The 15,204-nt window shown below is 41.6% G+C and overlaps 1 protein-coding gene across 1 annotated transcript in view; it reads left to right on the top strand.

Annotated features, from left to right (window-relative positions):
- The window catches only part of ANKMY1 (ankyrin repeat and MYND domain containing 1), a gene marked incomplete at its 5' end in the record, with an annotated part of 176,442 nt that overhangs the window by 36,994 nt on the left and 124,244 nt on the right, over positions 1–15,204 (top strand). Inside the window, one exon of the mRNA XM_053711515.1 lies at positions 2,064–2,314. Coding sequence (XP_053567490.1) covers positions 2,064–2,314 — 251 coding nt within the window. The remainder of the gene's footprint in view (positions 1–2,063; positions 2,315–15,204) is intronic.

Genomic DNA, 15,204 nt, shown 5'->3' with positions numbered 1-15,204 from the left:
ATCTCATGAGAGTTAAGTCAAATCTCATGAGATCACAGTAAGAGTTCATGACCTCAGCACTGCTGATGCTGATTGGCTGCTGTTCATTTCTTCATTTTTATTTTTATTTTTACCTGCAGCTGGGAGCAGGTGAAGTATAACTTTTTACACAGAACTTACTCTGCTGAGCTGAGGAGATTGTGAGGTAAAATATCTTCCTTTTTTACATAGAGATTCTCAGGTGATATTTTCCTGTCAGCTTTTTACAGTTATACTGCATCAGTTTCAAGTGATTTAGCATATGAGTATTATGTCCCTTTAAATGATAAATAATATATTAACATATATTAAACGGAGCATATATATGCAATGAAGGAACTTTTATTCTGTCTCTGTGTAAATCCCTGGTATGACCTCATCTTAAAAATAGAGCAACATTTTGGGTGGTACATCTAAAAGACGTGGCAAAAACAGTTCAAACAAGCTCTCCTACATTAATAATGGAAAGCAAAGGAAGAGAACAAAAAAAATAAGTCTTTTTTTATTTTATTTTTGCTAGAAAGGGGAACGTGAGTGTTGATATAATTATCCTATATAAATATATTCAAATGTTGAATAAGAGTTAGCTTGGGCACTACTTAAACAAGAAAACAGAATGTGATGAGAAAATGAGGGATAAGTAAATGGACATTATTGTGTGCTGTGACATCATTATTTCTCTCAACAGGAAATGGACTTTCTTTTATAGTAATTAGTCGAGACACTCACTCATAGAAAATATTCTGCCAAGACGAGGTTCTTGACAACTCTTATATAATGGTCATCTATTTACGCGTGAACTGCCATGACTAGTTATTTTTAATGTCTATTTTTATTCTTTATTATGTTTTTTCACTTTTTTGTTTTATGCACAAATAAAGATTATAAAACAAAAATAATAATAATAATAATAATAATAATAATTCTGATAGCTATTGTTATTTTTGGAATTTATTATTGTAAATTCAGTTGCCAGTGAACTTGATTTAACTGAATCTTTTCTTATCCATTAAACAATCTGTGTAAAATAAGTGCATGTTTTTCAAAGGCTTCACACTCCATAAGCTCCACTAATATTTTGCACAGAAATAATTAAAAAGTAGAATTTCAGTTTTGGCATCTATCTTGGTTTTTCACAAGGATTTCTTGAAATGTTTGTCTTTGCCTGTGCTCAGTTTACATGTTAATAAGCACAGATGTTTATTGGTTTAATAAAATAAACATTTGTTCAGATCACACTTTTAAACAATTAAACTTGTATAGCAATAGAGTATGATCATCAGAATAACAGTATATGATTGTGATAAAGTTTTTTTTACATTTATAAAAAAAAATGTGAATTACAAAATTAAATGAAATTTTCAGTTGCATATCAAGAATTTGTATTCTAGATTAATTAAAAATCTTAAACACATATCAGTTACGTCATCAAAATTGATTAAGGGCCAGATTATGAGTGGAGCGCTAACAGTTACGTGTGAGCGAGAAAAGGGGTTTATCGCAGGTATTTGCACGTGTCGAGTTTTTTGCTCGTATTGCAAGTTAAAAGCAAACGCGATCGCTTGAGTGCAATGGAAGTTAATGCCCGTTGGGATAGCTCTGGTAACTGTTTTGTGATACAAAAAACTGTCACAAAACACACAAAAAATATATTGCAAAGTACAGTTACAAGCATAATAACACTATTTTATAAAAATATTTTTAAAAAGATAATGCAAAACAAAGTTATAAGAGCTCAAAGATATGATATCTCAGGTGTTAGAAAAAAAAGCAGGCAAAGGGCTAGAGAGAGAGAGAGATTGTGTAAAAACATTTTACTTTCAACTTGTAATACGCACGCTACCCCTCTTGTACGCTCCTCTTGTTATCTGGCCCTAAATGTTTTATTTTTTACTACATTTCACAAGCAAACTCCAAAGCACTAGATTGAGGGCAAATGTTAGGGGTCACACGGTATATGTGAAGATTTAACTTGATAGATATTGTCTTATTTCTACTATGTTATTAATATTCTATTATTTAATATATTATCTGCTTATGTTCAGGGGGGGAGTGGAGATGTTGCACTCCACAGTAAAGAGTATCTGAATGATGCTTTTGCAAAAGACGATGGTCCTTTCAATGGCTTGGGTGAGGACATGAACAGGAGTATTACCCTATCTGATCATTGTCATTCAGACCATCGACCTAATACCAAAGTACCAGAAAACGTATTATGTCAGACATCAACAATATACAACAGTCAAGAAAAGCTAGGAACTGGATCCGACAGAACCCCTCCTGTATCTGAACCAAAGTATGTTAATATGTGTCTGTCACTTTAAAGAGAAAAATGTATCAGTAGTAATACAACCTGTAAAGTAATGTTCTGTGTTATTCATTATCAGCTCCAGCACATTCTAATCATTCATTTACTATAACAATAGCCCTAAGTCTGCATTAGGCCAGCAAATAGTATAGTATAACACAGCTGAGCCATGTATAATATTGCATTGTCTGCACTATAGCCTGTAGCATAGTATCTCCTGTTCTGCACCATAGCTTCACACAATGATATTGCAGCAGCATACAATCTGCTGTGTGACATTACACGCTATGCACGGTTATACAATCCCAAATATACACCTCATGCTCAGATTCCATGGTTGCCAGCGCTACGGAATTTGGCATCGCTATACAAAAAAATAATAATAATAATTTGTTGTCCATCTGCCAGTTTCTTGGAAAAAAACAACCCCCAAACAAACAAACAAAAAATGTAATTTTTATGGTGTTATTAGACCAGTGCCTGCGTTAGTTCAGTCTGAGATAGATAAAGGAAAGACCAGTTTTCAGGTAGTATATTTTGTATCTGCTAAACTTTCCTCTTTGGGAGACAGGCATATATGAAAGTGGTTAATATTTATGACCAGTGGCCTGGGCTCTAGTAAAGGGACACTCAAGTCAAAATTAAACTTAGATAATTCAGATAGAGCATGCAATCTTAAACAACTTTCCACTTTACTTCCATTAACAAAATATGCACAGTCTTTATATATTTACACTTTTTAATTCACCAACTCCTACTGAGCATGTGCAAGAATTTACAGAATATACGTATATGCATTTGTGTGGCTGATGGCTGTCATGATACAGGAGGAGTGGAAATAGACATAAATTTGAAAATTGTCAGAAAATAATCTACTACTCATTTGAAGTTCAGACTAAGGGGCCGATTTATCACAGCCTTCAAGCTCGCCGGAAACAGGAGTTAAAGGGACATAAAATCCTATTTCTTTTGCAAGATGTACCGAGTCCACGGATTCATCCTAACTTGTGGGATATTGTCCTTCCTGACAGGAAGTAGCAAAGAGAGCACCACAGCAGAGCTGTCTATATAGCTCCCCCTTAACTCCACCCCCCAGTCATTCTCTTTGCTGGCTCTAAGCAGGAAGGGTAAAGAGAAGAGGTGTTAAACTGTTAGTTTTATTTTATCTTCAATCAAGTGTTTGTTATTTTTAAATGGTACCAGTGTTGTACTATTTACTCTCAGGCAGGACATAGATGAAGATTTCTGCCTGGAGGATGATGATCTTAGCATTTGTAACTAAGGTCCACTGCTGTTCCCACAGAAGCTGAGGAGTACAGGAAAACTTCAGTGTGAGGAACGGTTTCTTGCTATACAGCAATGAGGTATGTTCAGTCATATTTTCTGCAGAGACTGTGTTAACTCAGAATGGCTGACAGTGTCCCCATTAGGGGAAGGGTAAGCAGTAATCCTAGTGTTATCAGAGGTTTTTACTAGCTTGCATAAAGGGTTCATTTTTTGTGGGCACTCAGTTTGTTATGTGAATTTGGGACAAACGTTTTTGTGTCTGGGAGTAACGTTTTCTGTTTTATGGGACATTTGCTTGAGGGTTCTTTGGGGTTGTTTATAACCCACATGGCTTTCAGGCAGGGTTTGTTAGTTTTGTGTAGGCCCCAGCAACATCGAGTGAGGTGGACGGGGCCTACATTTACAAGCAGCAAGCAACTTCTCCTGAGGTCCTGATAGTCTTCTGAGGGACTAATTGAAGCTTTAAAACCCATATTATCGCTTCCTAAGGGCAGGTAGGGCCACAGCAGAGCTGTGGCAAGATGCTTTAGGGGTTTTTAACCGGTTTTAGACAATTATCAATCCGTTTTTTTCATTTGGGGGTCTATTGCTTTTTTACTTGTGGTGCAATCCTTCTAAGGCTTAGTGGGGACACTGTTAAAATTTCTGGAATTTTTGAAGCAATTTTAACCTGTTTTGCAGTTTGTGTATGCCTTTTTTTCTCTTAAAGGTACAGTACCGTTTTTGCAAATTGTGTTTTTTTCATTAAATAAAGTGTTTTCCAAGCTTGCTTGCTTCATTACTAGCCTGTTAAACATGTCTGACACTGAGGAAACTCATTGTTCAATTTGTTTAGAAGCCATTGTGGAACCCCCTCTAAGAATGTGTCCCAATTGTACTGATATGTACTGAGAGGTTTTATCTAAACTGCCAGGGTTGCAAGGGAAGCGCAGTAGCTCTGGGTTAAGAACAAATGCTGAACCTTCTGACGCTTTAGTAGCCGTATCCGATATTCTCTCACAATGTTCTGAGGTAGGGATGAGGGATTTGTTGTCTGAGGGAGAGATTTCTGATTCAGGAAAGATGTTCCCTCAGACAGATTCAGATATGACGGCATTTAAATTTAAGCTAGAGCACCTCCGTTTATTGCTCAGGGAGGTTTTAGCTACTCTGGATGATTGTGACCCTATTGTCGTTCCAGAGAAATTGTGTAAAATGGACAAATATTTAGAGGTTCCTGTTTACACTGATGTTTTTCCGGTCCCTAGAGGATTTCAGACATTGTTACTAAGGAGTGGGATAGACAAGGTATTCCGTTCGCTCCCCCTCCTGTTTTTAAGAAAATGTTCCCCATTTCTGACACCATAAAGGACTCATGGCAGACGGTCCCTAAGGTGGAGGGAGCTATTTCTACTCTGGCTAAGCGTACAACTATACCTATTGAAGACAGTTGTGCTTTCATTGATCCTAGGGATAAAAAGTTAGAGGATCTCCTACAGAAAATTTTTGTTCACTTCAGATGGAGACCCCACTAGATGATATTTTGGACATAATTAAGGCCCTTAAGTTGGCTAATTCTTTTATTACAGACACCGCTTTTCATCTTGCTAAGTTAGCGGCAAAGAATTCAGGTTTTGCCATTTTAGCGCGAAGAGAGTTATGGCTTAAGTCCTAGTCAGCTGATGTGTCATCTAAATCTAAGCTTTTGACCATCCCTTTCAAAGGTAAGGCCCTATTCGGGCCTGAACTGAAAGAGATCATTTCAGACATCACTGGAGGGAAGGGTCATGCCCTCCCTCAAGATAAGTCAAATAAGACAAGGACCAAACAAAATAATTTTCGTTCCTTTCGAAACTTCAAGGGTGGTCCCGCTTCCTCTTCCCCTGCTGCAAAGCAAGAGGGGAACTTTGCTCAGTCCAAGCCAACCTGGAGACCTAACCAGGCTTTGAACAAGGGTAAACAGGCCAAAAAGCCTACTGCTGCCACTAAGACAGCATGAAGGGGTAGCCCCCGATCCGGGACCGGTTCAAGTAGGGGGCAGACTTTCTCTCTTTGCTCAGGCCTGGGCAAGAGACGTTCAGGACTCCTGGGCCGTAGAAATTGTAACCCAGGGGTATCTCCTAGATTTCAAAGATTCTCCTCCAAGAGGGAACCTTCAGACCAATTCTAGATCTCAAAATCCTAAACCAATTCCTAAGAGTTCCATCCTTCAAGATGGAGACCATTCGGACTATTTTACCAATTATCCAGGAGGGTCAATATATGACTACCGTAGATCTAAAGGATGCGTATCTACACATTCCTATCCACAAAGATCATCACCAGTTCCTCAGGTTTTCCTTTCTGGACAGGCATTTCCAGTTTGTGGCTCTTCCCTTTGGGTTGGCCATGGCGCCAAGAATCTTCACAAAGGTGCTAGGGTCCCTTCTGGCGGTCCTAAGGCCGAGGGGCATAGCAGTGGCGCCTTATCTAGACGACATCTTAATTCAAGCATCGACTTTGCAACTTGCCAAGTCTCACACGGACTTAGTGTTGGCCTTTCTAAGATCTCATGGGTGGAAGCTGAACATGAAAAAGAGTTCTCTTATTCCTCTCACAAGAGTTCCATTCCTGGGAACTCTGATAGATTCGGTGGACATGAAAATATTTCTGACGGAGGTCAGGAAATCAAAGATTTTAACCACCTGCCAAGCTCTTCATTCCATTCCTCGGCCGTCAGTGGCTCAGTGTATGGAGGTAATCGGACTTATGGTAGCGGCAATGGACATAGTTCCATTTGCTCGCTTGCATCTCAGACCACTACAACTATGCATGCTCAAACAGTGGAATGGGGATTATGCAGATTTATCTCCTCAGATAAATCTGGATCAAGAGACCAGAGACTCTCTTCTTTTTTGGTTGTCACAGGATCACCTGTCCAGGGGAATGTGTTTCCGCAGGCCACCATGGGTTATTGTGACGACGGACGCCAGCCTACTGGGCTGGGCTGCAGTCTGGAATTCCCTGAAAGCACAGGGTTTGTGGACTCAGGAGGAGGCCCTCCTACCGATAAATATTCAGGAATTAAGAGCGATATTCAATGCTCTTCAGGTGTGGCCTCGGCTGGCTTCGGCCTGATTCATCAGGTTTCAGTCGGACAACATCACGACTGTAGCTTATATCAATCATCAGGGGGGAACAAGGAGTTCCTTGGCGATGATAGAAGTTTCCAGGATAATCCGATGGGCAGAGACTCACTCTTGCCATCTATCAGCGATCTATATTGCAGGGGTGGAGAACTGGGAGACAGATTTTCTAAGTCGTCAGACTTTTCATCCGGGGGAGTGGGAGCTCCATCTGGAGGTGTTTGCTCAACTGGTTCAGCTATGGGGCACACCAGAATTGGATCTGATGGCGTCTCGTCAGAACGCCAAACTTCCTCGTTACAGATCCCGGTCAAGGGATCCTCAGGCAGTACTGATAGATGCTCTAGCAGTACCCTGGTCGTTCAACCTGGCTTATGTGTTTCCACCATTCCCTCTCCTTCCGCGTCTGATTGTCAGAATCAAACAGGAGAGAGCTTCGGTGATTTTGATAGCACCTGCGTGGCCACGCAGGACTTGGTATGCAGACCTGGTGGACATGTCATCTCTGCTACCATGGACTCTGCCACTGAGACGGGACCTTTTGATTCAAGGTCCATTCAAGCATCCAAATCTAATTTCTCTGCAACTGACTGCTTGGAGATTGAACGCTTGATTTTATTTTTTTTCGAAAGCCTGTCACCAGGAAGATATATCATAAGATATGACGTAAATATCTTTTTTGGTGTGAATCCAAAGGCTACTCATGGAGTAATGGAGTAAGATCAGGATTCCTAGGATTTTGTCTTTTCTCCAAGATGGATTGGAGAAAGGATTGTCCGCTAGTTCCTTAAAGGGACAGATATCTGCTTTGTCTGTTCTGTTGCACAAGCGTCTGGCAGATGTCCCAGACGTTCGGGCTTTTTGTCAGGCTTTAGTTAGAATTAAGCCTGTATTTAAACTTGTTGCTCCGCCATGGAGTCTCAATTTAGTTCTTAAAGTTCTTCAGGGGGTTCCGTTTGAACCCATGCATTCCATAAATATTAAGCTTCTATCTTGGAAAGTTCTGTTTCTAGTTGCTATCTCTTCAGCTCGAAGAGTTTATGAACTATCTGCATTACAATGTGACTCGCCTTATCTTGTTTTCCATGCTGATAAGGTGGTTTTGCGTACCAAACCTGGGTTCCTCCCTAAGGTTGTTTCTAACAGGAATATCAATCAGGAAATTGTTGTTCCTTCTCTGTGTCCTAATCCTTCTTCTAAGAAGGAGCGTCTGTTGCACAACTTGGACGTGGTTCGTGCCTTGAAGTTTTATTTGCAGGCAACCAAAGATTTTTGCCAGTCATCTTCTTTGTTTGTTGTCTATGCTGGAAAGCGTAGAGGTCAAAAGGCTACGGCTACCTCTCTTTCCTTTTGGCTGAAAAGCATCATCCGTTTGGCTTATGAGACTGCTGGACAGCTCACTCCACTAGAGCGGTGGCTTCCACATGGGCTTTTAAAAATGATGCTTCTGTTGAACAGATTTGTAAGGCTGCGACTTGGTCTTCGCTTCATACCTTTTCCAAATTTTCCAAATTTGATATTTTTGCTTCTTCGGAGGCTCCGTTTTTAGATTCCTGTCTTGTCCCTCCCTTCATCCGTGTCCTAAAACTTTGGTATTGGTATCCCACAAGTTAGGATGAATCCGTGGACTCGGTACATCTTGCAAAAGACAATAGAATTTATGCTTACCTGATAAATTTCAGCTCTGCTGTGGTGCTTTCTTTGCTACTTCCTGTTAGGAAGGACAATATCCCACAAGTTAGGATGAATCCGTGGACTCGGTACATCGCAAAAGAAAGAAATTTATCAGGTAAGCATAAATTCTGTTTTTTTTCTTTCATGATTTTGTAAACAACTTTCTAATTTACTTTTATTATCAAATTGTCTTTGTTTTCTTGTTATCCTTGGTTGAAAAGCAGAAATGTAAGCTCAAGAGTGTGCACGTGTCTGCAGTAGTATATGGCAGCAGTTTTGCAACAATGTTATACATTGGCAGGTGCACTAGATGGCAGCACTATTTCCTGTCATGTAGGGCTCCAGGCATGTGCACGCTACCTACCATGGTATCTCTTCAACAAAGAATAACTTGAGAATTAAATAAATTTGATAATAGAAGTAAATTGGAAACTTTTTAAAAATTGTATTCTCTCTCTGAATCATGAAAGAAAAAAATGTGGGTTTAATGTCCCTTTAAGAAGCAGCGGTCTTAAGACCGCTGCTCTTTAACTCGTCTGCCTCCTCTGAGACGGCGGACATCAATCCGCACAATCTCATATGATCGGGTTGATTGACACACCCTGATAGCGGCCAGAACTGCTTGTGCAATGATAAATGCCGACTACGTATGCTGTCAGCATTTATCGATGTCTGGGGGACATGATTCGCTACAGCGGATCATGTCCGCCAGACACTTGATAAATCGACCCCTATGTGCTATTGCATTGTCTTTTAATTATGCATTTGTTGATTATGCAAATCTACTGTATTTACTGGTCCCCAATGGAAACGAGCCCTATGTTAGTGTCTCAGGGGCAGCATTGTATGCTACATGCCAACATAATTTATTTAGTTTCCAAGATGCTCTTCCACTGTGATCTGCCAGTTGTGCTCTCACTTGATGTAGTTTCTGATGGCTATTGCATGCCATGTGTAAGTTTATGGCTCTCTGTAAGGTATTGTGATAACTGTTTTGCCATTTAGTAGCATGATATTCCTATGCAAATGTAAAATATCTAACCACACAAGCTTTGTATCAATTTATTATCATGGCAGGCAGTATGGTGCTAGCAGTGGTAGGCAGTATGGTGCTAGTGATAGGCAATAGGGTGCAAGTGGCAGGCAGTATGGTGCTAGTAGTGATAGGCAGTATGGTGCTAGTAGTGGCAGGCAGTATGGTGCTAATGACAGGCAGTATGGTGTTAGTGGAAAGTGATATGGTGCTAGTGGCAGGTGATATGTTGCTAGTGGCAGGCAGTATGGCTCTAGTGGTAGGCAGAATGGTGGTAGTGGCAGGCAGTATGGTGCTAGTAGTGGCAGGCAGTGTGGTGCTAGTAGTGGTAGGCAGTATGGTGCTAGTAGTGGCAGGCAGTATGGTGCTAGTAGTGGCAGGCAGTATGGTGCTAGTAGTGGCAGGCAGTATGGTGCTAGTGGCAGGCAGTATGGTGTTAGTAGTGGAAGACAGTATGGTGCTAGTGGCAGGCAGTATGGTGCTTGTGACAAGCAATATGGTGCGAATGGCAGGCAGTATGGTGCTAGTAGTGATAGGCACTGCAGTATGGTGCTAGTAGTGGCAGGCAGTATGGTGCTAGTGACAGGCAGTATGGTGTTAGTGGTAGGTGGTATGGTGCTAATGGCAGGTGGTATGGTTCTAGTGGCAGGCAGTATGGTGCTAATAGTGGTAGGCAGTATGGTGCTAGTAGTAGTAGGCAGTATGGTGCTAGTAGTGGCAGGCGGTATGATGCTAGTAGTGATAGGCAGTATGTTGCTAATTGTGGCAAGCAGTATGGTGCTAGTAGTGATAGGCAGTATGGTACTAGTACTGGCAGGCAGTATGGTACTAATTGTGACAGGCAGTATGGTGCTAGTACTGGTAGGCAGTATGGTGCTAGTAGTGATAGGCAGTATGGTGCTAGTACTGGCAGGCAGTATGGTGCTAGTAGTAGGATGTATGTTGCTAGTGGCAGGCAGTATGGTGCTATTAGTGATAGGCCGTATGGTACAAGTGGCAGGCAGTATGGTGCTAGTAGATGGACAGTATGGGCTAGTTTCCATTGAGACGTAAAAAAAGAATGGAGCCGTAAGCTACAGAAGTGGGCAACAGCTAAAAGTAGTTTACGGCTCCAGTAGTGGTTGGCAGTATGGTGCTAGTAGTGGCAGGCAGTTTGGTGCTAGTAGTGGTAGGCAGTATGGTGCTAGTAGTGGCAGGCAGTATGGTGCTAATAGTGGCAGGAAGTATGGTGCTAGTAGTGGCAGGCAGTATGGTGCTAGTAGTGGCAGGCAGTATGGTGCTAGTAGTAGTAGGCAGTATGGTGCTAGTGACAGGCAGTATGGTGTTATTGGTAGGTGATATGGTGCTAATGGCAGGTGGTATGGTTCTAGTGGCAGGCAGTATGGTTCTAGTGGCAGGCAGTATGGTGCTAGTAGTGGTAGGCAATATGGTGCTAGTAGTAGGCAGTATGGTGCTTGTAGTGGCAGGCTGTATGGTGCTAGTAGTGATAGGTGGTATGTTGCTAATTGTGGCAGGCAGTATGGTGCTAGTACTGGTAGGCAGTATGGTGCTAGTACTGGCAGGCAGTATGGTGCTAGTAGTAGGATGTATGTTGCTAGTGGCAGGCAGTATGGTGCTAGTAGTGATAGGCAGTATGGTGCAAGTAGCAGGCAGTATGGTGCTAGTAGTGATAGGCAGTATGGTGCAAGTGTCAGGCAGTATGGTGCTAGTAGATGGACAGTATGGGCTTGTTTCCATTGAGACGTAAAAAAATGGAGCCGTAAGCTACAGAAGTGGGCGACAGCTAAAAGTAGTTTACGGCTCCAGTAGTGGTTGGCAGTATGGTGCTAGTAGTAGGCAGTATGGTGTTAGTAGGGGCAGGCAGTTTGGTGCTAGTAGTGGTAGACAGTATGGTGCTAGTAGTGGCAGGCAGTATGTTGCTAGTGGCAGGCAGTATGGTGCTAATAGTGGCAGGCAGTATGGTGCTAGTAGTGGTAGGCAGTATGGTGCTAGTGACAGGCAGTATGGTGTTATTGGTAGGTGATATGGTGCTAATAGCAGGCAGTATGGTGCTAATAGTGGTAGGGTAGGCAGTATGGTGCTAATAGTGGTAGGCAGTATGGTGCTAGTAGTGGCAGGCGGTATGGTGCTAGTAGTGATAGGCAGTATGTTGCTAATTGTGGCAGGCAGTATGGTGCTAGTAGTGATAGGCAGTATGGTGCTAGTACTGGCAGGGAGTATGGTGCTAGTAGTAGGATGTATGTTGCTAGTGGCAGGCAGTGTGGTGCTATTAGTGATAGGCAGTATGGTGCAAGTGGTAGGCAGTATGGTGTTAGTAGTGGCAGGCAGTATGGTGTTAGTAGTGGCAGGCAGTTTGGTGCTAGTAGTGGTAGGCAGTATGGTGCTAGTAGTGGCAGGCAGTATGGTGCTAGTAGTGGCAGGCAGTATGGTGCTAGTAGTGGCAGGCAGTATGGTGCTAGTAGTGGTAGGCAGTATGGTGCTAGTGACAGGCAGTATGGTGTTAGGGGTAGGTGATATGGTGCTAATGGCAGGTGGTATGGTGCTAGCGGCAGGCAGTATGGTTCTAGTAGTGGCAGGCAGTATGGTGCTAGTAGTGGTAGGCAGTATGGTGCTAGTGACAGGCAGTATGGTGTTAGTGGTAGGTGATATGGTGATATGGTGCTAGTGACAGGCAGTATGGTGTTAGTGGTAGGTGATATGGTGCTCATGGCAGGCAGTATGGTTCTAGTGGCAGGCAGTATGGTTCTAGTGGCAGGCAGTATGGTGCTAATAGTGGTAGGCAGTATGGTGTTAATAGTGGTAGGCAGTATGGCGCTAGTAGTAGGCAGTATGGTGCTAGTAGTGGCAGGCGGTATGGTGCTAGTAGTGATAGGCAGTATGTTGCTAATTGTGGCAGGCAGTATGGTGCTAGTAGTGATAGGCAGTATGGTGCTAGTACTGGCAGGCAGTATGGTGCTAGTAGTAGGATGTATGTTGCTAGTGGCAGGCAGTATGGTGCAAGTGGCAGGCAGTATAGTGCAAGTGGCAGGCAGTATGGTGCTAGTAGACGGACAGTATGGGCTTGTTTCCATTGAGATGTAAAAAATTGAGCCGTAAGCTACAGAAGTGGGTGACAGCTAAAAGTAGTTTACAGCTCCATTTTAGTACCAGATTTTAATTGAAATATTTTGTGCATTGCGTGCAGTTGCTCTTTTCGTGTAGGTGAAAGTTAATGTTGTGTTAATGCTTCCATCCGAAGATGGATTTCTTGAAAATAGATTAGGTGCTATGGTGTCCGCTCCTTATCTGTGATCACCTTTAAAGAGAAACAAAGATACACTTATTTATAATACATATTTTTAACTATAAGCAAATAGTATTTTTTATTATAATTATATTTTCCACTTTATTACTGTATGTAATATGTATTGCTGCCCTAGACATAAGTCTAGTTTGAATTTTGTAGATATGTGCTTGCATATATTTTATATGTAAATACATACTTATATTTCGATAAGAACATAACTGCAACTATTTTTCTACATTGAAACACTGGCATTGTTTGCAAGATTTAAAATTTCAATTGGAATTAGGTCTCAAAAAGCAAATTTTTTACACCTAGTTGAGGTGTACATTTTTTCAATGTATCGACAGCCTCCGACAGTGTATTAACGGTCTAAGCTTTCATTGGACACCTGGTTTAAGTTATCGCTTAACAGCTTCTAATACTTTCTATGGGACGCAAAAATATTTTTGGCAGCCGGACCCTGGTTGCCGATTGTTATAACGCACCATTGGAAGCAGTCGATAAATGAAATTGCTTCCGACAGCATATTTATCATTTTTCGACTTTGTACAAACCTAATACAGCTCAATAGAAACTAGCCCTATTGGTGTCTCGGGGCAGCATTGCATGCTACTTGCCAACATCATTTATTTAGGTCCCCAGCTGCTCTTCCACTGTAATCTGCAGTTGAGCTATCCATTGATGTAGTGTTACATGCCATGTGCAAGTTTATAGCTCTCTGTAAGGTATTGGGGGTTGATAACGGTTTTACCATTTAGTAGCACAATATTCCTATGCAAATGTAAAATGTCTAACCACACAAGCATTGTATCATTTTATTATCAACTTTACAAATCACTGAGTAAAATTATTTTTAACATTTTATGCTTTGGTTGAAATTATAACCAATATATGAGCTATTAGCAAAATATCTTAGCCTGTCTTCTCCATGGTTCTGGCACTAGAATCACCACGCACCCCAGTGAGAGGGCAAATTGTTAAGATCGGGTTTTATGGGAGTGAAACTCTCCCTCATGTGATGGGATTTTATTTTTTTATTTCCCATGATAATGAAGTTCTATATAAGAAGCAGGTCACCTTCGATTGAATATGCATGAAATACTCCAAATGTCTATATCCCGTGTAATTCTGCCGTCTTTAGTCAGCTCTTAGTTTTCTTCTCTCAAAGGGACTTGAAACCCTAAGGGCTCGATTTATCAAAGCTGAGGCGGAAAGGGGCGCGTATACGCGCCCCTGTCTGCCTTAGCTCGCTTCTGGCGGGGCGAATTTCCCCGGAGGAAATTATAATTGCACACAAGCGCTATTTTGCGCTCGCCTGCAATCCTGCCCCCGCCCACGAACAGCCAATCACACGCGGGCAGGAGCTGTCAATCTCCTCGGTCGGACTAGACTGCGGAGATTGAATGTTAAATACGGCAAGCAGGTTCTTGTGAGAACTTGCAGCCATAGGGGCTTTGATAAATCGAGCCCTAAATGTTTCTTTCATGATTCAGATAGAGCATATCGTTCTAAACAGCTTTTCAATTTACTTTTGTTATCACATTTCTTTCTTTCTATTGGTATCCTTTGTTAAAAGAGCAGCAAAGCACTACTGGGCACTAGCTGAACACATCTGGTGAGCCAATGACAACAGGCATATATGTTTTCCCACCAAGCATTTTTGCTTTTGGAAGTAAACTGCAAAAATGTTTCTATTTCATAATGAAACTATATTTACATTATTTGTTTTTGTTAATTGCTATATATGCTATTGATTTATGTGATTTATGCAAGGAAGCCAGTATGATTTTGGACATGGTGTCCTTATAGTTACACCATTAGACCCTGGCTAGGTGAATTTCCCCAGCACTCCTTTATCTTAAAAACAAAGTAAACTCAAAATAGAATTTTCATGATTCAGACAGAGCTTGCAATTTCAAGCACTGAGCCTTGTTGCCATAGGACACAGCAGCCAGGAAGTTATGTCAAAGATATGGGGAGCACACAAGACCTGGCCCAGCCCCAGTTACTATAACATTAGGCAGTGCCTAGGCACAAAGAACACACCTATAGTAATGATTTTAGATTCAGGAGAAATCACAAAGCCAATATTTCTCCTGTTAAGTGTAGTCAGTCCACGGGTCATCCATTACTTATGGGATATTAACTCCTCCCCAACAGGAAGTGCAAGAGGATCACCCAAGCAGAGCTGCTATATAGCTCCTCCCCTCTACGTCATACCCAGTCATTCTCTTGCACCCAACTAATAGATAGGATGTGTGAGAGGACTGTGGTTATTAAACTTAGTTTTTATTTCTTCAATCAAAAGTTTGTTATTTTAAACGGCACCGTAGTGTGTTGTTTTTTTTCTCAGGCAGCATTTGAAGAAGAATCTACCTGAGTTTTGTGTATGATCTTAGCGGACGTAACTAAGATCCATTTGCTGTTCTCGGCCATTCTGAGGAGTGAGGTAACTTCAGAACAGGGGACAGCGGGCAGGTTCACCTGCAAAGAG

Source organism: Bombina bombina, chromosome 4, assembly GCF_027579735.1.
Source record: "Bombina bombina isolate aBomBom1 chromosome 4, aBomBom1.pri, whole genome shotgun sequence".
Taxonomy (NCBI): domain Eukaryota; kingdom Metazoa; phylum Chordata; class Amphibia; order Anura; family Bombinatoridae; genus Bombina; species Bombina bombina.
Note: the sequence above shows the minus strand (reverse complement) of the source record. Positions and strands in the feature narration are given on the sequence as shown.